Source organism: Eriocheir sinensis, chromosome 66 (assembly GCF_024679095.1).
Source record: "Eriocheir sinensis breed Jianghai 21 chromosome 66, ASM2467909v1, whole genome shotgun sequence".
In the NCBI taxonomy this organism is placed as follows: domain Eukaryota; kingdom Metazoa; phylum Arthropoda; class Malacostraca; order Decapoda; family Varunidae; genus Eriocheir; species Eriocheir sinensis.
In genome coordinates this window covers 6,440,107-6,464,014 of record NC_066574.1, presented here as the reverse complement: position 1 = coordinate 6,464,014, position 23,908 = coordinate 6,440,107, and the positions used below count along the sequence as shown (strand labels likewise).

General features: G+C 43.0%; 1 protein-coding gene and 1 long non-coding RNA gene across 4 annotated transcripts in view; one reads left to right on the top strand and one right to left on the bottom strand.

Annotated features, from left to right (window-relative positions):
- The window catches only part of LOC126987773 (uncharacterized), a 208,469-nt gene extending 188,441 nt beyond the window's left edge, over nucleotides 1-20,028 (bottom strand). Inside the window, exons 1-2 of the long non-coding RNA XR_007741148.1 lie at nucleotides 19,889-20,028; nucleotides 4,049-4,168 (exon numbers count right to left, since the gene is read on the bottom strand). This is a non-coding gene — a long non-coding RNA (uncharacterized LOC126987773). The remainder of the gene's footprint in view (nucleotides 1-4,048; nucleotides 4,169-19,888) is intronic.
- Nucleotides 1-23,908, top strand: part of LOC126987770 (uncharacterized) — a 79,361-nt gene that overhangs the window by 42,939 nt on the left and 12,514 nt on the right. For all 3 annotated transcript variants that reach the window (XM_050845076.1, XM_050845078.1, XM_050845077.1), the window contains exons 3-6: nucleotides 9,242-9,529; nucleotides 17,336-17,578; nucleotides 19,119-19,398; nucleotides 19,947-20,049. In XM_050845076.1, the coding sequence (XP_050701033.1) occupies nucleotides 9,242-9,529; nucleotides 17,336-17,578; nucleotides 19,119-19,398; nucleotides 19,947-20,049 (914 nt within the window). The remainder of the gene's footprint in view (nucleotides 1-9,241; nucleotides 9,530-17,335; nucleotides 17,579-19,118; nucleotides 19,399-19,946; nucleotides 20,050-23,908) is intronic.

The following is a 23,908-nucleotide window of genomic DNA, read 5'->3' as shown; positions in this document are numbered from 1 at the left end:
AAGTTTTAATATAAAGGAAAAAAATGCCGCCTTGCCCGAAGAGGCGTTATTATACAATTTCAATCAGGTTAAAATCGTAATAACTTATACATCACTCCTGCTGCAGTGACCGTAAGTAAACGTTCTAGGGTCGTATTGTGAGCCATTTCATCCCCCAAGAACACCTATTGGTCAAGGCTTTCGTAGGAGTTTTGGGCATTTCCAGGAGCAGTTTTATGACCCTGGTGGTAGTTTGACCCTTCCTCTGTACCGTGAACCTGAAGAAACACTCATTAGAACCCGAGTGACCCCCTCTTTGACCTTTAGAAATAGCTGATGTGAGAACCGAAAGTGTCTTATGATACCGACTCTGATGTTTAGTGTTACAGAAAAATCGCGGCAGTCAGGTTAGGTTGCCAGTCAGGTGTAACACAGACAGTTATATAACTATTCATTACGTAATGGTAAACGTGCAGATAACACACAACAACTCGGCATTAGTATGGATAATGCGTCAGTACATCCAAGTCAATAAATAGTAACTGCATGTGTCGCTAAATATCCATAGAGGTACAAATATTCATACAGGTAATCTTATACAGAGCCACAAATTAATTGAACTAAACTAAATCAATACACGAAATCAAATTCAATATTTTGATTAGGAAAAAATGAGAAAGTGAGTTCGCGTGAAATAAAAATTCGTTTAAATCATTTATACATAATCTTGTTTGTTTCTGTGTGTGTGTGTGTGTGTGTGTGTGTGTGTGTGTGTGTGTGTGTGAGAGAGAGAGAGAGAGAGAGAGAGAGAGAGAGAGAGAGAGAGAGAGAGAGAGAGAGAGAGAGAGAGAGAGAGAGAGAGAGAGAGAGAGAGAGAGAGAGAGAGAGAGAGAGAATATCTGCTTTCCAATTATGGTCTGGGTGGGTGAGAGGCTGAGTGGGCGTAAGAATCTCTCTCCTCTGGCTTAAACACACACACACACACATACACAAACATTGCATACATTATGTAAATTGGTTTGGAGGAGGAAACAAGAAGAGAAAAAAATGATGCAGAGGAGGAGGAGGAGGAGGAGGAGGGGGCTAAAACAGCAAAGGAACAACATTGTTAGGAAGAAATAAACGAGGAAACCACAACAGCAACATGAGGAAAAAGCGAAACACACACACACACACACACACACACACACACACACACACTTTTTCGATTAGTAAACAAAAGGTAAACTTCTTTCGCTTTCCCTGCGGTCTCATTTACACACACACACACACACACACACACACACACACACATTTATAATCGCCACCGCTCATTAGTGAAACATGAAATGCTGATGAAAAACGAATACCCAACACACCTCTTCTTTTTTTTCGCTCATTAGACCTTTAATCAACGAAGCTTTGGAAAATGCTTCAACTATTCCGTTCGAGAAGGTTTCGAAGCGCGCGCGGTAATGGTTCGGATCCGACTCTACTCACTGACACGAAGGAGGAGGGTTGGTTGACATGTCGGTTTATACTTTACTTGAAAAAATTGATAGCATAAGGTTGTCAATGGGATCTGAATAGGTTGTGTGTGTGTGTGTGGGGGGGGGGAGATGAGAGAGAGAGAGAGAGAGAGAGAGAGAGAGAGAGAGAGAGAGAGAGAGAGAGAGAGAGAGAGAGAGAGAGAGAGAGAGAGAGAGAGAGAGAGTGCAAACTGAATCAACAACTTCGAAATATGGCAGTTCTACAAATCGAATCTAAGCGGTAATTAAATAAACACCACAATTATATACTTCAATAACCAACAAAGTAATAACAACTTTCACTAATTACACTTGAAACCCACACCACCACTATCATTACCTCACCAACTAACTAATTAATACACATCACAATTATATACTTCAATAACCAACAAAGTAATTACAACCTACACTAATTACACTTGAAACCCACACCACCTTCCTCCTAACCCTCCCTTACTCCCCCCATTACCACCACAATCATTACCTCACCAACTAACTAATTAATAAACACCACAATTATATACTTCAATAACCAACAAAGTAATTACAATCTACACTAATTATACTTGAAACCCACACCACCTTCCTCCTACCCCTCCCCTACCCCCTATTACCACTATCATTACCTCACCAACTAACTAATTAATAAACACCACAATTATATACTTCAATAACCAACAAAGTAATTACAACCTACACTAATTACACTTGAAACCCACACCACCCTCCTCCTAACCCTCCCTTACTCCCCCCATTACCACCACAATCATTACCTCACCAACTAACTAACTCATTAACACCACAAAATCACTTTCCACACTCGCTCTCATCGCCGTGCAGGAAGGTCTCACGTGGGCCAGGTAACAATAAGCACGTGCGGAACAGGTGATACGCGGCTCCTCGGCTCAGGTTCACGCACACAGGAGTAAAAATTATGACGAAATAAAAAATCTTGCGCGGGTGACCACAACACACCTCCGCCTCCTCCCCGTCCTCCCCGCCACTGCTGCCTACCGTTGCCAGATTGTCGTACTCAGAGCATAGTATTTACTGGTTTCTGACGCCTAACTATTACCAAGAAACATCAGGATCTAACTCTTTTAACGATAACTATAAATGAGTTTCGTTATTGGAGCCCAGAAGACAGTTTTGGGGTAGGAAGTCGGGAAATATAAGCGGCTGAGTACGACAATCTGGCAACGTTGCTAGACACTGACCGGGCGTTACCAGTTCGTCGTCTTCAGAACACCACATTTATCAGTTTCAGGCCCCAAAGCTGTCGTAGGCACACCAAAAACGATATCCAATCAAACTTAGTGTTAAAACCGCAAAGAAACCGAGAAATGCGATGTGATAAATACTATGATCTGGCAACGTTGCACTGACAGGTTCCAATGAGGTTTTTTGCTTCCTTGCCGTTTCTCATTTATTTAACCGTTTTTTGCTCGGCTGTTTTGATATCGTGGAATCTCGTTTTTATAATACTGGGTTTCAAAATGGTGAATTGAAATAGGTTTACTACACATACAAACGAGTTATATATGTAAATACGTGTGATATTGAAAAAAAAAAAAAATTGCAATGCTAACCTCATTAACGTTCATCACAGTCTGCAAGATGTAAACCTCGAAGTCTTATTAAAACAGCAGTAGCGGGCTTTTTCTCTCCACTTTTTGTTCTCTCATTTGTTGTATAAAAAAAATGCATTAGAGGATGATAAATTTTTAGGTGCAATTTAGAAAAAAAAATACTGTGACGGTCATTCAATCTCTTAACAGTTTGAAATCAGGTTATTAAGTGTGGTAAATTTAAATGGTATCCAATGCCAACTTGATTACCGTGAGTGCCAGTCTGCAAAATACAACACGAGTGGAATTGCTGTCGGAAACTGAAGTCACACCACTAATGAAACTTGTGTACCTCTCACTGACCCTGACAAAGATAAAAAGAAATATTATTGAACAAGGTAGGCGAGGAGACGCGCCCCCCAGCGTATGCCCCCATTGACTGACTGATTGATAAATAATAGTGAAACAGGCAAAGCAATAAATATATACAACGAAGTACCACATGAGAACACAAGCCGCACGTTATTATTCATATTTTTTCATAGTTTTCCTTTACCTGTTTACAAGCCATGGAACTGGTTAGCTCTGGACACTACCTGGTGAAAGAGGAGGAGGAGGAGGAGAACAGTAAAAACATAACTCGAAAATAACAACGTAAGAGGTTTTCAAGCCGGCGATTGATGCAAAATAGAATGGAGGCTGCCGTTAACACAAAAATAGAAAGCTATCGATATTCCTTTTTTTTGTTCAATACGTAAGCTTACACTCCCGAACTGGAATATATAAAGCTTGCAATATATATTTCTCCCAAACTAGATATTCATACGATCTTTTTTTATTTCAATTGAAGCATCAGTTTAGAACGAAAAAAAAAATCGAGAGTATTGAAATATGAGAGATGTAAAAATCGACAAATGATGCAAAATACAATTAGATACATAAAAGTAGGAGAATAAAAGTTAGGAATTCAAACGGTAAAAGGCTACTCACCAGACAGGGGCCACGGAAGGGTGCTTGAGGTCAGCATGAGTCGCGGCAGCCAGTAACATCTCCCAAGCATACATGATATCAAACACCAACCAGGGGGCAGCAGTAGTCGGCGCGTTCTCTCTGGAAGCGACAAATATTTAATAGTTTTGCGGATACAGATATGAAAGGAGGTTGCACATGACATAAAGGAGCAACCATCTTTTTTACTACATCTACTACTATAAATATTAGCAAAAAAAAGGACTTAGAGGCTTTTATAACTGTTCTGAATTACATCTACGTATAAAAAAAGACCCAAGCCTATGTTACGATGCATAATTCACTAGGAAGGTAATTTTGAACAAGTAAAATTAATAATGTATGAGAGAGAGAGAGAGAGAGAGAGAGAGAGAGAGAGAGAGAGAGAGAGAGAGAGAGAGAGAGAGAGAGAGAGAACAGTGCACTTAAAGTTAATGAGCGAAAAACAAAGAAAAAAAAATGCATGATGGTGTGAGCGTCATGTAATTCTGTATCAGCGCCAGGCAGACCCCAGCACAAGGTTGCCAGATTGTCGTACTCAGTTTCTCATTTTTCTCGATTTCATGCTAAAAAATGTCCCACCCACAAAAGTAACGAGACCTATTTATATTTATTGCTAAAAGTGTTAATTACAGAGCTTTTTGTGCAGTCATTATGCGTTAGAAGTGGGAAAATCTTGTTCGGTGAGTACGATATCATGGCATCCCTTCCCAGCACGCTCTGGTTCCGCTCCTCCTTCCGTGCGTGTACTCGTGAACTCTTCGGTGTCATGCAAAAGTGAGGTTCATATTCTCAAACACTTCGGGACTCACACCCACCCACTCACTCACTTTTTATTTACTTATTTACTGATATTTACGGTACATTTTTTTTCATTTTTTGTCCATTCTTTGTGTATATATTTTGTGACTTCTGATGCATATAAACTTGCTGTGTGTAGTCACTTTTTTTCTTTTTTGTCCATTCCTTGTATATATTTTTTGCTTTCTAATGCATAAATGTTTGCTGTTTCTTAATTTGCCTTTTACGAATATCATTCTCTCTCTCTCTCTCTCTCTCTCTCTCTCACACACACATGATAAGGCTTTCGTAGAAGTTGTGTTAGTGTTTCCATGGGTAGTCTTATGAGCCTAGTGATAGTTCGACAAGGCTTCTGCACCGTAAACATTAGAACACTCATGATAACCCGACTAATCTTCCTTGTAACCTTTCAAAATGTTCGTTGTGGAAGTGTTTAAGAATAAGGACCTTAGACATTATACGTATACATCACCTAAACAAAAATAGATGATATTGCATTATAGTAAAAACAAAGTCTGAAAGGTGAGAAAAAAATAGGTTCAGGAGGAATGAGAGGAAGGATGAGTGGAGGAGGAGGAGGAGGAGGAATATGCATGACACGTAGCAGCTTCTGAATTTAATAACGGAGCTTGCTTTAATAGGTTTTGCAGGTACCTTTAAAACGATCTCTCTCTCTCTCTCTCTCTCTCTCTCTCTCTCTCTCTGTTGATGTAAAACTGAGCCTAAATAGAAAAAAATGATAATAATGAAGAATGTGATAATATTGATAATAGAAACGACTGACTATGAGTTTTATTGGAGAAGAAAATAGAGGAAGAAAATGTATATAAGGAGGAGGAGGAGGAGGAGGGGAAAGACGAGGAAGATGATAATAACGAAGACTTTGTGGTAATATTAATAGTAGAAAAAAAACTGACTATGAGGTTTATTAAAGAAGAAAATAAAGAAAGAAAATGTACAGAAGTATGTCGAGGAGGAAACATGGAAGACGAGGAGGAGGAGGAGGAAGAGGAGGAGGAAGAGGAGGAGGAGGAGTACAGCAACAATAGTCTAGCTGAGAGAGCAATTCGGAACAGCGATGCAGAAAATTGGTAGATGAGAGAGAGAGAGAGAGAGAGAGAGAGAGAGAGAGAGAGAGAGAGAGAGAGAGAGAGAGAGAGAGAGAGAGAGAGAATGTGTGCGTGCGTTTGTTTGTTTGTATTTTCCTTCGGTTTATGTACAGAACGAATATTTTCCGTGACACACACACACACACACACACACACACACACACACACACACAAACACACACACGCACATGAACGCACATACACACGCACATATCGTCATTACGTGCTTAATCTTCTTTTCTCCTTTCTCTTCCTCCTCCTCCTCCACTACTACGACCCTCTTCTTTTTATCTTCTTCTTCTTCTTCTTCTTCCTCCACTAATACGACCCTCTTCTTCTTCTTCTTCTCCTTCTCCTCCTTCTCTTCCTTCTCTTCCTCTCTAACACTCGAGCTCGCAAACTAAAGCTGACATATCGTGTTTTTAAAAGAAGTTTGATCACAGATTATCCAAGTCATGCAAGTCTCTCTCTCTCTCTCTCTCTCTCTCTCTCTCTCTCTCTCGTGTGTGAGAGAGAGAGAGAGAGAGAGAGAGAGAGAGAGAGAGAGAGAGAGAGAGAGAGAGAGAGAGAGAGAGAGAGAGAGAGAGAGAGAGAGAGAGAGAGAGAAAGGAACCCGAGCTACCTACGAGTAAGTGTTTGGACTGAGTGTTTGATAAGCATTTAAAGGCCACGACGTACATGTGTGTGTGTGTGTGTGTGTGTGTGTGTGTGTGTGTGTGTTTACCGTGGTGTCTGAGGCTGCCAGGCTGGACAAGGTGGAGGACTGGAGGGAATAATTTGAAACAGGGGATCAGAGGAGAGGATTACATGGCGGTGGGTGAGAGGAGGGAGGAATAGGAGGAGGAGAACGATGTTTGTAATCAATAGGAGGTGAAGGAGAAGAGGAGGAGGAGGAGGAGGAGGAGGGGAAGGAGAGGAAGAAGAAGGGGAGATAAGATGTGGGAATGTGAAGGAGAGAAGGAGGAAAGAAGGAGGAGGAGGAGGAGGGGAAGGAGAGGAAGAAGAAGGGGAGATAAGATGTGGGAAGGTGAAGGAGAGAAGGAGGAAAGAAGGAGGAGGAGGAGGAAGGGAAGAAGAAGGGGAGATCAAAGGAGGGGATGAGAAAGAACAGGTGTAGAAAGATTATGATAAAAGAAAGTAGGAAATAAATTAAGGATGCTAAATAGGATAGAAACGAAGTGCAGACATGAAGATAATAAGTAAAGAAAAAAAGGAAGTGACATGAGACGAATATATGTAAGGAATAAAAAAAAATATAAATAAATAAACAGATGTTCGTAGGAAGCAAATGAAGGAACAGAGAGGGATGGATGTATCAGAAGGCAAAACTAAATGCAAGGAATAAAGAAGAAAGGCAAGTTGCAGCAAATATAAGTAAATAAGATAAATGAATAAAATAAATAATAAATAAACAGTGAAAAGTAAACAAACAAACAGGAAGGAGGTGACAGAGGGCAAGAATTACATAGGAATGGACAAAAGGAAACAAACAAACAAACAAAAAAGTGGAGTTGGTGTTGCTGTTTATGGTGGAGTAAGAGGAGTGTTGATGAGGAGGAGGTGGTGGCGGGGTAGTGGAAGAGATGGGTTAGGTGGATAAGGAGTGTTAGTGTGGGGGTTATGATAGTGGAGGAGGTGGTGGTGGAGGAAACAATAATATAAAAAAAAAAGCCCGCTACTCGCTGCTCCTACAAAAAAAGAATCAAAAGAGGTGGCCGAAAGAGAGGTCAATTTCATGTTGTGGTGTGTGTCTGCGGTGGTGGGTGGCAGGGGGGAGGTGGTGGTGTCGGGTACAGAGGTGCTGGGCCAGGGACTTTAATGGCAATGACTCACACGGGGCGTCAAGAACAAGGCCTCTTAGTGGTAAGTTACGGAGCTGGGTCACGCCTCTTTGCCGCCACTCGCTGCCCACTCGCCCCCCTCCCACGCCCACCCCCACCCGCCTTCATCCCCCACCCATAAACATAAACACATCTCTCACTTCTTTTCCTGTCCTTTCTTTCTTCTTTCCTCTGCTACCCTTCACTCTACTATTTTCCTTTCTCTGCTATCCTCTCCTATCGTCTTCCTTCTCCACCCTCATACATAAATAAGTTTCTCAGTCGTTCTTTTCCTGTCCTTCTTTCTCTCCTCTTTCCTCTGTTACTCTTCACTCCCCTCTATTTTCCTTTCTCTGTTATCCTCTCTTCTTTCTTCCCCACTCTCTCTTCCTCTTCTCTTCACTGCCATTCTCATATTTCCTCTTCTCCTCTCTCGTCTTTCTTCTTCACTCTCTCTTCCTCTTCTCTTCACTGCCATTCTCATATTTCCTCTCCTTTCCTCTCTCTTCTCTACTACTATCCTCCACTTCTCTCTCCTCTCCTCTCCTCTTCTCTCCTCTCTATTATCTTATCCTTTCCCCTCTCCTCTTCTTTCCTCGTCCTATCTCATCTCTCCTCACTTTTTTTCCCCTTTCCCCTCCTTGCCCAGTCTCGGGAAGAAAACAGGGAAATGAACGTCAACGAGGAAAATTACTTCACGTGATAATTTTGGAGTGGGTTTTGAGGTCTTATTTATTTTGTTTATGAATATCTTACTCCTCATTTATGAATATGTAATTTATTTTTCCTCTGCTTAAAAGTTTCTAATGAGTAAAATGAGGAAGGCTGAGACGGAGATTAAGAGAGAAAATAATAAGGCATGATAAATACACAAGGAAATTCTGCTTCGTCTATTTTTAAAGAAGTGAATTAAAGTGCTCAGTATGTTAATTAGTTTTTGTAAGAAGGAAACTTGTAAGGAGGAAGATTAAATGTTGTTCTTATTGCATGTCTGTATTTCCCTGCCAAAACAAAACAGACCGAAGTTGAAAGCGTGATAAGAAACAAAAACAAACAAACAACAACAGAAACAGGCCAATGAGATGGAGCTGAAAAACAAAGTTATAAAGTTGATTAATAGTGGGATAAATATATTTTTAACTTTTAAACTGTGTGTGTGTGTGTGTGTGTGTGTGTGTGTGTGTGTGTGTGTGTGTGTGTGTGTGTGTGTGTGTGTGTGTGATGATTTGTCGCGTTTCTGTCGCTTAATCAATCTATTTCATTCTATAATTAACATGAAAGCCACACATACACACACACACACACACACACACACACACACAATCTTCCCCTCCCACCACGCACCGAACATTCCGACCCTCCCAAACAAACACACACAACAAAGCCATCTCTTGCACCACTATAAGTAACCTCACACTCACTCCCCTCATCCTCTCTCTTTCTAGGATATCCCTGGAGCCAACCAACACAAGGAGGTGGAAAAGACTGGGTTCCTGACTAAGCTGAGCGGACGGAGCTTCCCTTACATCGCCCAGTGGAAGCGGCGCTACTGTGTGTTGTCCAAGGGCCGCCTCTATTACTACGAGCGGGAGGACAGCAAGGAGGGCGACAAGGCGAACGGTGTGATCCAGCTTGAGTACTTCGACCAGGTGGCTGAGGCGGGGCCGAAGGAGTGCAAGAAGGCTACCAATGTCTTCATCATCACCTCTCAGGATCGGAGCTTCTTCGACCCCGTGAGTAGCGAGTGTGGGGAGGCTTTGGTTAAGTAGGTCGAGGTAGCTCCATGGTAGAGACGTGAGACGGACATTTTTTAGGCATGAGAGAAGGAAATAGATAGTTTTTTGACTGTAGGAGTAAGCGATATACACTTTTGTCAATAGAAGTAAGAGAAGGTAGAGACGTGAGACGGACATTTTTTAGGCATGAGAGAAGGAAATAGATAGTTTTTTGACAGTAGGAGTAAGCGATATACACTTTTGTCAATAGAAGCAAGAGAAGGTAGAGACGTAAGACAGACATTTTTTAGCCACAAGAGAAGGAAATAGATAGTTTTTTGACAGTAGGAGTAAGCGATAAACATTTTTGTCAATAGAAGTAAGAGATAAGATATTTTTTGCCATAGAAGAAAGAGATTTTGGATATTCTTTAGGCAACAGATGTAACAGTAAGACATTTTTACCATAATAGAAATGCATGTTAGGGGTGTAGCGTGTATGAAAATATGACTAGACAAGCCGAAGTACGTTAATGGTATAGCCGTAAGAAAAGACAGTTGCCCCATGTGACGGTTTAAGTCTTAACAAATGGACAGTTTAGCCATACCAGTAATGAATGTCTGGTATCGGAGTGAAGTGTTACCGGAGAATCGTCAAGCCCACGTGTGTCTAAAGCGTAAAGCCTCAAAACCGTGACGACTAAAACAGAAGTGAAGTGTGTTGGGACAATTAATTAATAAAACAACAAGAGTATAGTGCCTTGGGGAGGAGGATTTTGAGGCCCCAGCGTGTATAAAGTGAAGCCGAAGAAACGTTACAACAGAGGGAGGAGTGAAGCGAGTTGGGGCAAGTTTCAATGTCGACGTTGGTGACTCATGAGGCAAGAAGATTAAGGACTGGTGGAAGTGACGTGTTTTGGAGTGATATTTTGAGGCTGAAGGTAACACGCACGGCTACGCTACGAGTTGAGGCTTGTAGGGATTGTAGTATAGAGTATGGTAGAATAAAGTCAAGGCTTGTAGGAATTGTAGCTTAGAGTAAAGAGTCGAGGCTTGTAGGGATTGTAGTATCGAGTATAATACCATAAAATGAAGGCTTGTAGGAATTGTAGTTTAGAGTATAGAGTATAATAGCATAGAGTCAATGCTTGTAGGGACTGTAGTAAAGAGTATAGAGTATCATAGCGTAGAGTCAAGGCTTATATGGGTAAAGACTTGTATACAGGAGCGTAGACGGGAAGTGGGCGGGGAGAGAAGGGCTTTGTGCGTGAGGGGAGACGATAATGTGATGGTGTTTGCTGTAGACGAGAGTGTAGTGGAGTGATAAAGAACGCAGGATTTCCGTACAAGCAGACCGAGATAAGAGAAACGTAATAGGAAATGACGAGTTGTGTGAATAAAGGCCGATATAGAACTAAAAGAAGAGAAGTTTGAACCGTTTTTGGGAGGAGAGGGGAGCAAGGAGTACACTGACGTTAGACAAAGATAGATGGAGTACGTTGGGAAAGTGCTTTGTCATGTCTGTGTATTTAAATGGCTGACGATGATAGTGATGATGATGATGATGGGGTAAGGATGGATGGGAGATTTCATAACGTCCTGAAGTGGATAAATTAATGTCTGATAATGATGATGATGAGTATGAAATTAGAAAGGGAGATGTTCTTACTATGTGACAAGGGGAAAATGAAACTAATGAATAAGTAAAGTGAAACGATGATTGATTTATTGGTGGGATACGACGAGGGGTAACATGGAAGAGGCGAGAGAGGTCATTAACACAGGAGAGGATTACAGATACAAATAACGAAGGAGGGAAGAGGAGAGGGCACGAACTGAAGCTATGGCGGTGGAAATGATATACTGACGGGGGAAGTGTGGCAGGCGAAGATCGAAGGATTCTGCCATATTAGTAATGCATGTTAACCCGGTAGCTGCGGGGAACATGTATCTTAAAGGCCCCTCTAAGCGAATTAATGAGAAAAAATCATCACTCACGCAAACCATTTCATAATATATAGTACCAATGCATCTGGGATCAGTTGTGCATCTATTTTGGGGGTTTATATCATGGTAAAAATTTGGCCCATCGCTGCTACACGGTAAAGCCACAAATTTGGCCCGTCGCTGTTACCGGGTTAAGGATGTAGCGTGTATGAAAAGTTGACTAAAGAAGAAGTACGTTTAATGGTATAGCCGTAAGAATAGACAGTTGGCCCACGTGACGGATTTAGTCTTGACAAGTGGACAGTTTAGCCGTAACAGTAATGAATGTCTGGTATCGGAGTGAAGTGTCTTGTGAGGGTCGCCAAGCCCACGTGTGTATAAAGCGTGAAGCCTCAAGACCGTAACGAATAGAACAGAAGTGAAGCGTGTTGGAAAAATAAAAAGCGTAAAAAAAAAGGCGATTTGGCTCGATGAAATGGGTTTTGGGTATTATGAGAGCAAGTGATAAACAAGAATAACTAAAATGAGAGACAAGGACTGTGAGTTGCTTCGATTTGGCGAGAGGAAAGGACTACAATAAACTTAGGAATCAGAAGGAATAGATATGATTAATGCGCTGCGAAAATCGAGAAAGAGGAGATAAAAAACACTTAAAAACAACAACTATCTGTGATTTGGAAATGATGGAAGATAAAGACTCTAAAATTAACTTTGGAGAAGGAGGGAAAAATATGATTAATGTGCTGCCAATATCAAGATAGGGAGATAAAAAAAAAGAACAAGAACAATGAAGTCAAGAAACTAAATTTGTTAAAGAGTAATTTGGGTGTGGAGGGGGAGAAAAAATGTGAACGAAAGTTGGGTACAGCAGCGAGATGATTAACGTGCTGCAGATAACGAGGAAGAGAAGATAAGAAGAAGACGAAACTTTAAAACGGTAAACTAAACCTATCAAGAGTAATTTATAAGGGGGAAACTTATGAGAAGGGAAGGGAAGAAGGTATGATAATTAATGTGCCATGCTGTAAAGGAGGAAGAAAACTGAATAGGAGATAATAATAAGAAGAAAACGAGAAAGAGGAGATAAGAAGAAGGGGAAACTTTAAAACGGTAAACTAAACCTATTAAGAGTAATTTATAAAGGAGAAACTTGGGAGGAGAAGGAAAGGGAAGGTATGATAATTAATGTGATGTAAAGAATGAAGAAAACGGAATAAGAGATAAGAAGAAAGCTTTAAAATGGTGAACTAAACTAATCAGGAGTCATTTATAAAGAGGAAAATTTTGGGAGAAGGAAAGGGAAGAAGGTATGATAATTAATGCGATGTTGTAAAGAAGGAAGAAAAGGATGAAACGGAACTAAACTAATCAGGAGTCATTTATAAAGAGGAAAATTTTGGGAGAAGGAAAGGGAAGAAGGTGTGATAATTAATGCGATGTTGTAAAGAAGGAAGAAAAGGAAGAAAACGGATTAGAAGATAAGAAGAAAACTTTTAACAGGTAAACTACATCTATCAGGAGTAATTTATAAAAGGGAAACTTAGGAGAAGGAGAGGGAAGAAGGTATGATAATTAATGCGATGTTGTAAAGACGGAAGAAAAGGATGAAAACGGATTAGAAGATAAGAAGAAAACTTTAAACAGGTAAACTACATCTATCAGGAGTAATTTATAAAGGGGAAACTTGGGAGAAGGAGAGGGAAGGTATAATTAATGTACTGGAAAGAAGGAAAAAAACTGAATAAGTAGAAGATTATTATGTACTTAGATCAATACACAAGACCCAAGAGAGTAATTTGAATGTGATGCGAGAGAAAGACTTTAACCTTCCCCTTCCCTTCCCCAGCATCCTTTCTCCTTCCTCCTCCTCCTCCTCCTCCTCTTCCTTCTCTCTCGCCCTCCCCATCCTTTCTGATTCCCCTCGTCCCCCCACGAACATAAAAAGGGAAAATAAATATATGACATGTGCTATTAAGGGCGAAGAAGAGTAGATGGATAGAACACTTAAAACACACACACACAAAAAAAAATAAGTAGACCTATAAGAGTAATTCAGATGTAGAAAGACGAAACTACACGAAAGAAAAATGACGACAAATAATACAAATAATAAATGTGCTCTCAAATAACGAAGTAAATAAGTAATAGGAAGATACAAAGCCTGTGAAATAAACCTGAACGTAAAGATAGGAAAAAAAATACTTACAGGAGGAGAGGAAAAGACGATAAATTTTGAATATGGTTAATGCTCTGAAAATAACGAGAAAGTGGAGACAAAGGAGAGGAAGCGAAAAATTAGATAAATGCAAGGAAAAGAAGGGGGTGGGTGGGGAGGGGGAGGGGGTGTCAGGGGAAGTGTAAAGAATGGAAGGGGAGGCAGGGGGAGAGTGTAAGAGAGAAAAGGGGGTGGCTAGAGGGAAGGGAAGGGGAGTCTGGGAGAAGCATAAGGAAGGGAAGGGTTTTTTGGAAGGGGAATGAGAAAGAGATGGGGTGTCTGGGGGAGTGTAAGGAAGGGGAGGGGAGGCAAGGGGAGAGTTTAGGAGAGCAAAGGGGGTGGCTAGAGGAAGGGAAGGGGAGTCTGGTAGAAGCGGTGGATCAAGGGAAGAGAGAACGGGGAAGGAATTATGTCGAAGGCTACATAATTTTGGGCGCCTTTTAAATTTGACCTCCTTAACTTTTCTAAACGGTCGGTCTTAATCAATGGCTTTAATAACCTTCCATCTGAATTCACCTTAACCTAATTTCCCTCATCCCTCACCTGTCCCCTTCCCCCCCTCACCTGTCCCCTTCCCCCCCTCACCTGTCCCCTTCCCCCCCTCACCTGTCCTCTTTCCCCCCTCACCTGTCCTCTTTCACCCCCTCACCTGTCCCCTTCCCCCCCTCACCTGTCCCCTTCCCCCCCTCACCTGTCGCTTCCCCCCTTTTTTTCTGCTTCTTCTTTTTCTTCTTCTTCTTTCCACCTCCTCCTCTTTAAACCACTCTGTCCCTTTCTCCTCCCCTCCTCACACTTTTTCTCCCCCTTTTCCTCTCCCCATTTCCCTCCCTTTATTTCTTCCCCCTTAAACATCCACCCTCCCCTCCCTCATATTCTTTCTGCTTCCCCCTATCACACCAACCTCCTCTCCCCTCTTTCTGCGGCTCCTTTTGCACTCCCCTCCCTCCGCTACTTCCCCTTAACACCCCCATCTCCCACCCTTCTACTCCCTCATTTACCCCACCCCCCCTACCCCCTTTCTACTCTCTCCCTTTATCCTCTTATTCACCCTGGTACCAAAAAATAAGAGTGGATTAAGCTTCATCTCATCCCCGAAAAAATGTGACTTGGTCCTTTTAATTTTTGTCCCTCTTGTCAGGACACTAATTAACGAAGTGTCACACTGGTATAATGCAACTTTTTAATATACTGAAGGCGCGGAAAATGGAGGAAAAATGAGTGAGATACGTTTTTGTTTAAGGGAACTGAGGAGACATTATGTAAGAGAGAGAGAGAGAGAGAGAGAGAGAGAGAGAGAGAGTGAGAGTGAGAGAGAGAGAGAAACAATGTGTCGAGTTTACAAAAAAAAAAAGAAATAGAAAGCCTTGAAAAAAAAAAGTGTTAGATTGTCAAGGAGAATTAAATGAAAGAAAAAGAAAAAAGCGTTGTATTAGAGACGAGAGAGATTTATGTGCCTAAAAAAAATATACATAAAAAGTCTTCTGAATACAATGGAAAGTTTGGAACGTTGAAAGACGAAAAAGAAAGTCGGAAAGTAAGAATATATAATGATGAGAGAGAGAGAGAGAGAGAATTATATGGGGAATAGTTTTAAAAATCGATTAGCGGGAAATTTCTGAAAACAAAAGTTGTACAGAGGAGGAAGGGAAAGAGGAGGAGGAGGAGGAGGAGGAGGAGGAGGAGGAGAAGTTAAACTAGTTCCTAATCAAGTTAATTAGTGAATGTTCCTTGAATGTGGCCGCGGCGGAAAAGGATGAATGAAAAAAAGGATTATGAAAAGGAAGAAAATGGATTAAGAATAAGGTGATTAAAAATGAATGGGGATTAATTACTCTCTCTCTCTCTCTCTCTCTCTCTCTCTCTCTCTCTCTCTCTCTCTCTCTTTAATATTATCACATGTACGGGCAGGCTTTTTTCACCTACCAATGTGTGTGTGTGTGTGTGTGTGTGTGTGTGTGTGTGTGTGTGTGTGTGTGTGTGTGTGTGTGTTTATAACTAATATGATCGTGGTCTTTTTGAGGTCTTCTGACTCCGATAATTGGGATGTTTCTTTTTATTAATAACATGTTTTCTTCCTCTTCCTCCACTCCTATTTCTGGTTCTTTCTTTTTATCAACTCATTTTTCTAATCCATGTTTCTTTCGGTTTCCTTTTGTCTGATCTCATTTTTGTTCACGTCTTTTTTTTCGGATTGTTTTGTCATTGAACTTTCTCTTGTGGTGTAAAGGACAAAACAACTCTTCCTCCTATCCTTCTTTTCTCCTTCCTTTCTTTCTTTCTTTCACTCTCTTCCTCGTCTCTCTTGCTTCTTCACCCAACTTATTCCTCTTTGCTATATAAACCGCTATCATTTATTTCTTCGTTGACCTCGTTGTTTTTCTTTTCCTCTTCCTCTTCTTTGTACTTCTTCCTTCTTCGTCACCAACTAACTTATTCCTCGTTGCTATATTCACGCAGTTTTTCTTCTTCTTTGCCCTCTTTTGTCTTTTATCTCATTTTTTTAGTCTTTCTTTGTTATTCTGTTATCCTTATCTTCCTCTTCCTCTTCTTTGTTCTTCTTCCTTCCTCGTTAACAACTTTTATACAATCTTTACCAAGTATGTTCGTCTTCTTTGACCTCGTTCATCTTTTATTTATTTATTCTTTTAGGTTATCATTTTGTTTCTCTTTTTCCCTCTTCCTCCTTTTATCTCTCTTTTTCTCCCCCTCTTCCTCAACCTTCCTTCTCTTTTCCCCTCCTCCTCCTCTTCGTTTCTTCATATTTTTCCTTCCTTTTCATTTCTTCATGTTTTTTTTCTTTTCTTCCTGTTCCTATCTTCATACTTTCCGTCTCTCCCTCCTCGTCCTTTCTTATCTTTTCTTTCATACCTTTTTTATTTCTCTTCGCTTTTTATATTTTCTTTTCTTTTCCTTTCTCTCATCATTTTCTTCTTTCCTTCCTTTTCCATTGTTCTATCCTTTATCTTCTTAGCCTTCCTTTCTTCATACGTTTTCTTCTTCTTCTTCTTCTCTTCCTCCTTTCTTGTTTTTTTTTTCCTTCTTTTTCCTTCCCCAGAATGTGAGGTCATCCTTAGCCATGACTCACAAACTTTTAAATGCTCGTTTCTCGTAATCACGTTTAATCATTCCCTTCCTTCCTCTCTCTCTCTCTCTCTCTCTCTCTCTCTCTCTCTCTCTCTCTCTCTCTCTCTCTCTCTCTCTCTCTCTCTCTCTCTCTCTCTCTCTCTCTCTCTCTCTCTCATTGCTCTCTTTCCCTTTAATCTCTTCTACACATTTCTAACAACGTATCTCCTTTCTCTAACAACTTCTTTCCTTTCTCTTTTAAAAACTCTACCTCTCTCCCACACTCTCCCCTTATCTACCTCACTCTCTCCTATCCATCTTCTGAACTTCCTAGCAGCGTGCCTCCACCTTTTCGACGTCCTCTCTGTACACGACTGTCTACTCTAGCTCATCCCTACACTGTCCAAAACCTTAATGCAAGAGTTAACCAGCATCATCATTCTTGCATCCTTTTCACTGGTTAACCCTGGAGCAGCCTTTGTTTGCGTGTATTTCCTCTGCATTTCCTATGACGAATGTTTTTATTTTAAGAGTGGAGTATCATTTCCTATTCATTCTCTCTTCTCTCCTCTCTCACTCTCTCCTTCTCTCCCCAAACAGGGTCGGCATCTCTTCTCAGCGGACACTCTGCCTGAGATGAAAGACTGGATCCGGAGGCTGCAAGCGGCCCTCGACCAGATCCGAAACAACAACCGACCTGCCGCATCCACCTCGCCCTCCGCGCCCCCCTCGGCCAAGGACGGAGGCGGGAAGCGGCGCAGAGAGGAGGCGGCAGAGAGCAAGGACGGCGCCAAAGGGAGTCAACAGCAGAACGGCAATAAAGACAGGAAGAAGAAAAAGGAGGTAATAGGGGTATTTTTTTTTTTTGAGGGGGATGGGGGGAGGGAGGGAGGTGTAAGGGGTGGTGGTGGTGGTGGTAGTTGTAGTAGTAGTAGTAGTAGTAGTAGTAGTAGTAGTAGTAGTAGTTTAAGGAGAGTTATGTGATGGTATGGAAAGGAAGATGAATTTACCTCTCTCTCTCTCTCTCTCTCTCTCTCTCTCTCTCTCTCTCTCTCTCTCTCTCCCACACACACACACACACACATCGTGAGAGAGAGAGAGAGAGAGAGAGAGAGAGAGAGAGAGAGAGAGAGATTCTAATTCCCTTTCCCGTATATGTTACAGAAACCATACATTCATATTCACATTATTTCTCTTCTTTTATGTGGTAGAAACATTTGCCGGTCTCTTTTTCCTTCTTCTCATTGTTTCTTTCTAGTTCTTCCTCCTTATCATTCTTCTATACTATTATTTTCTTTTTTTTTATGCATTTCTTTTCATGCTTATTTTTTTTCTCATTCCCATTCGGTTGCCTTTCACAGATTCTTATTTTTTCTGTTTTTATTTTTCTTCTCATTATTCTACTTAGCTTTTCCTCTGACTTTTCCTTCTAATCCTCAACTTTCTACCAATCTTTTTCTATGACCATCACATCCTTTCTATTCTTTTTATTGTGCATCATTTTTCTTTCGCATTTTCTTCAACATCTTTTCTATTTTTACTTATTTTTCATATTCCTTCATTTTTTTAAACTCCTCTTCTGTAAACATCCACTATTTTGTATTCCTTTTGCTCTTCCACGCCTTTATTTTTCTTCTTTTCCTCTCCCCCTCTTCCTCCTCCTCCTCCACTTTTCACTATTCCTGCCTCTCTCTCCTCCCATTACTCACCTTCCGTATCCTTCCTCATCATCCTCCTGTTGCTTCTCCTCCTCCTCCTCCTCCTCCTCCGCCTTTAATCCATACTTGTCTTCCTCCTTATCACACCTCTTCGCCCTCTAGTGTTTTTCTTTTATTTCTCTTCTCTGTTTCCTTCCCTCCTCCATCACGTATTTCTATCTCTTCGTCTTTCTGAGTATTCTTTTCGTCTCCAGTTTTCCTTTCCTCCTTTTCTTGTTTTCCATTACTTCTTTCTTCCTCCGTCACATCCTCATCGGTTTCCATTCCTCCTCCTCTTCTTCTTCCTCAATAACACTCATTTCTTCCTCCTCCTCCTTCACTCCTTTTCCTAACTCTTCTTCCCCACTGGCGTTTCTCTCCTCCTACTCCCCTCCATTCTTCATTTCTCTCCACCAGCACTCCTCTCTTCCTCCTCCTCCTTCGCATCCTCTTCCCGCCTCTTTGCCTCTCCAGTGTCTCTTTTCCCCTCCCCTTCTTCTTCCCCACCGTCACTTCTCTCCCCTTCTACCCTTCTCTACCTCTTCCTCCTCCTCCGCCATCCCTTTCCCTTCTCTATTAACCCCACCAGCATTCCCTCTCCCCCACCTCCTCTTTCTCCCCTCCCCCACCACTACTTCTTTACTCCTCCTCCTCCTCCGCATCCTCACCGCGCCTCTTCGCCACAGGAATCAGGTCGCGGCCGTAAATCCTCGCGCGGGGGTGTATCGAGCCAGACGCAGACTTCGATGGTGGAGCCGACGACCAGCGAGGTGGACGGGGGGCGCCCCTCCACCATCACTCCCAAGGGGGGCGTCATGCTGCCGGGGTTCTCGTCTCGGAAGGACCCGCAGGCGATGGGCAAGCCGGCGCAGCGCAGAAGCGGCGACGGCGAGGCGGAGGAGGACTTGCCGCAGGCGGGTCCCACGCTGCAGTGCGTCACCAAGATGAGAGTGAAAGGACCTCAAGGTGAAGGATGGGAGGGTGGAGGGTTGTGTGGGGGGTTGGGGTGGTGGGGGGTGTCAAGGGAGGGGAAGAATTAATTGGTATAGGGGACAGAGGAAGGGCAAGGAGGAGTATATATGTGTGTGTGTGTATGAGTCTGGAATTAGGTATGGAAGGAGTGTGTCTGAGTGGGGGCGGAGTGCGGGTGTGGGAGTGACGAGAAGAATGAATGTGGTTTGGGAGCGGAAATAGCGTGGGAGTGTAGGTGTGTGTGGCTGAGGATGGGACGGAGCAATCAGTGTGTGTGTTTGTGTGTTTGGCGATAAAGTCGGTGTATTTGCGGGCATTTTTTTATTATTGTTTCCTTTTTTGTGCCCTTGAGCTGTCTCCTTTGTTGTAAAAAAAAAAAAAAAAGAGGAAGTGAAGAGATGGATAGCCAAAGAGTTACCAAGTTATGTTTTGTGATTAGTTAGAGTCTGGCCAGAAACATTAAATTATATATGGCGCGACTTACGTTGACAGTGATGCTCTTCGTACTTGTGGCGCCGAATTAACGCCTCGCCATTTTGCAGGTCGCCGAGTGCCGCAGAACCGACGGATGGCGGCGGCGGCTGCCCTCAAGAAGAGGGCCAGCTCTCTCTCAGCCCTCGAGCACCAGGACGCCGCCGACAACAGGTCAGAGGGTAGTGAGGGAGCGACACGCTCCTCCAGAGAATCCCGAACGCCGGAGGGAGACCTGAAGGCAGAAACAGAGAGTGAGGAAGAGAACGAGCGCAAGAAATTAAAGATTGAGCCGCTGGATGAGGAGCAGGAGATTCACGGACACTCCCCTGAGAGGCAGTTTAAGATTGATAATATCGATGACGGTCTCTTCTTCAAAGCCGGGCTGAAGGACGGAGGGACTATGGGAGGCTCAGAATGGGAGGGACAGAAGAACAGGCGCTCAGTAGGGTTAAAGGTTAACTTCGAGGAGAGTCCTGCGTCGCCCGCTAAGAACGGCACCCTGGGCAAGATCTTTAGGTTTCGGGAGACGCTTCCGTCAACGAAACGAAAGAATTACAAGACGAAGGACGCCGTGGTGGCCGACCACCCCGACATGATGAACAACTCGCGCTGGACCTGCGTCGTGCTCTAGATGCCTTGAAACGCTCCTCAGACGGAGGAAAAGGAATCGAGAGGACCAAAATTAGATATAATTACTATACAACTGTTTTTTGCCTTAATTCCATGACATTTTTTAATTCAGCGGACTGAGCCTCGCGCGACCGTCCGAAATGACGGAACCAGTCGGCGGGTAGCGGCCAGCCGGGTCAAGACCATGCCTTAAAACAGGCCGGGGAGCGGCGGCGGGGCGCGGCGGAGTGGCTGTGTCCCGGACTAAGTGTGGGCACGTCACGCCCCAGCATCACCTCACCTCACGGCCACGCCGCCTCACTCTCAGCCCACATGACAGTAGACGTGACAACACAGGTGTGCAAGGATAGGTGGCACACAAAGAGGCAGAGTGGCCTTGAGGCGGAGTGACTGGGAACCGTCCACCGCCCACAGCGCCAGCCGCCGCGCCCCCCTCGGCGGTAACAGTTCCTGGCTGGGCGGGTGACGGGCGGCGCCAGGGAGCGGTGTGCATCGCCTTCCACATCTATATCACACGTGCCTTACTGCAGGGGTGCTCGGGGCCCCGTCTGGCCCAAGTCTGTATAGCCTGATCTCGTCCGATAAACTGGAAACGGTTTGCTTTCGTTTACACTTTACATGATAGTGTTTAGATGAAACCCCGAAGGGGATGCCTTGAATCACTGTCGCCTTATGAGAGCCTGAGGCGGGCGTGGCGTGGTCCGGGGAGGGACGGTTGTGGCGCGCGGGGCATGGCTTACACAGGCCATGGGGAGGCGGGCGGGACAACGAGGGGAGGGAGAGGGTCAGGGATGATGGTGCTCACGGATACTACGATAGAACACAACCCCCACCCCACCCTCGGCCACGGCTGGGCGGGGCGCGGCAGCCCTGGACCCCCACGACCCGCCGCTCCTGTTGCCAAAGTTCAAGTCTTGTCGTAGGAAGGATGCCGACTAGAGTACGTTACGGAGACGCCGCGGAGGGTTTTAAGAGAAAGTGTTTTATAGTTTTACGCGATGACTCGTTTGCATCCTGGGTAATGGACGCGATACATGATTCTTATTTTATTTTCACATATGTAGTTTGTGTTGATATAACATTTTATATCGTATGCATTAGAAGCTCTCTCTTTGCCTTTTTTTATTTACATTGTTTCTTTCTTGCTTCCAGTTTCTCTCTCTCTCTCTCTCTCTCTCTCTCTCTCTCTCTCTCTCTCTCTCTCTCTCTCTCTCTCTCTCTCTCTCTCTCTCTCTCTCTTAGGTAAGTAGGCCTTCCGTTGCCAAACCTTCTAGTTAGTCAAACACACGCCCGAGACCCTTTCCTTTCTCTCTCCTTTTACATACATTCTTTCCTCCGTCCTTTCCCTCTTGCTCCCTTTCTTTTGATCTGCTTTCCTTCCCTCCACCATTCCTTCATTCCCTTCTTCCCTCCTTTCTTTCCTTTCCCTCCTTACACTTCTCCATTCCCTTCATTCCTTTCCCTTAACTCCCCGCCTTCCTTCCTCATGATCTGCTCTCATACCCTTTACTTTCCCTCTTCCCTTCTTCCTTCCTCCCCTGCTCCCAACTACCCACCCTCCCAATCCCTCTGTGGGCGTCCGAGAGGCGGGGGGTGGAAGCGAGGTCATAGGTTATAGGTCACGGGGTCTCGGTGTCGGCTTTCGGGGGTCCAAATATGTGTTGATCTGGTCATATACACAGAGTCGCGTTATGTGTGATGAGAACGCAGGATGTGACGTGGGACTTAACGTGATATATTACGTAGCAGTAGTGTCGGTGTAAGTATGTTCCAAGCCTTACATATGTTTTGCTCATGTTGTATAGGATGATGTATGTGTATGTATGTATGTTTGTATGTAGTATAGCGTAGGTACATGCAGTAGTATAAATGACTGTATTTTGTATTATCTCCCACTCTGTATGTATGTTTTTATTTTGTATGTAGTAGCTGCTGTAGTGAATGGAAAGCAGTGTATTGTTGTTTTTATTTTATTGTTTTATTACCGAGCGATATAGTCAGTCTTCCCTCCCTCCTCTCCTCTGCCCTGAATGTGTTAGTCCGTAGCTTTATAATAGAGTTTATATATTTGTACCACACTACCCTCCATAGCCACACGACTGCCTCCCTTTTTTAGTACTTGGATGTTTGGAATGTTGATGGACCCTTTGATTCCTCAGGCTGGGAAGACTTGCACACTCTCCCTTTGGCACACACTGATACTAAGGAGCTTTTAGTTAGATTTCACCAACGACGTTAGGTTTTATTTTCCATTCGACTTTTTTTTTACACAGAATAACTAATCTTGGTTCATATATTTTTGGTTATTTCACGCCCACGGCCTAAGGTTTTGTTTTCCCATAGACTTCTTTACACAATAACTAACCTTGATTCATACATTTTTGGTTATTTCACCTCCACAGTCTTAGGTTTTATTTTTCTGACTTTTTTTTTACACAGAATAACTAATCTTGGTTCATATATTTTTGGTTATTTCACTCCCACGGCGTTAGGCTTTATTTTTTTGACTTTTTTTTTACACAATAACTAACCATGACACATATATTTTTGGTTATTTCACCCCCACAGCTATAGGTTTTATTTTCCATTGACTCTTTGTATATAACTGATAAACCTTGACCCATATATTTTTGGTCAGACTGATTTTTCGGGGTATTTTGAGCCTGAAAAGTTAATTGTATATACTCGTTACTGCCAATAATTCAAGTTACTGACATCACCATTCAACTCTATCACACATTACGCTACGCTACTATACACAATCACACAATTATATTTGACTTAAGATCGTTGTCAAAAATTTTAATGTTGACTAATGAAGGTCCCAGAGGTGATCCTTGAGGGGAACCACGAGAAATACGAGCCCTTGATTATTCGATTGATTTTAAAGTAGTGTGAGCATGTCTTCCCTTTGATGTATGGCCTAGTAAGTCTTCCCAGCCTATCTGTGTCCTCCCCTCCTTACAAATACCAGGTGACGCATACATGTTTGATACCTGCATGGTGTTTGTGCCCCCTTCCAGTATATGTGTGTGTGAGTGTGTGTGTGTGTGTGTGTGTGTGTGTGTGTGTGTGTGTGTGTGTGTGTGTGTGTGTGTGTGTGCCTCCCCTTTCCTCCCCATCTTCCACAGACTGTCTTTTTATCCATCCTTTTGCCCACAGGAAGAAGGGATTGGATACCTTTCCTCCTGCTGGTAAAGATCCTTCCCACTCTGCTATACCTTGCCCCTAATTCCCATCCTGTACCTACCCTTCCCCATCCTACCCCCTCCTCCTCCTCCTCCTCCTAGAATAATAAAGTTTGGTTATGCCGTAGCTGTGTCTTTTAATTAACCCTTTAACACCACCACCACCACCACCTGAGCCACCACCACCACCACCGCCTGCACCTCCTCTGAAT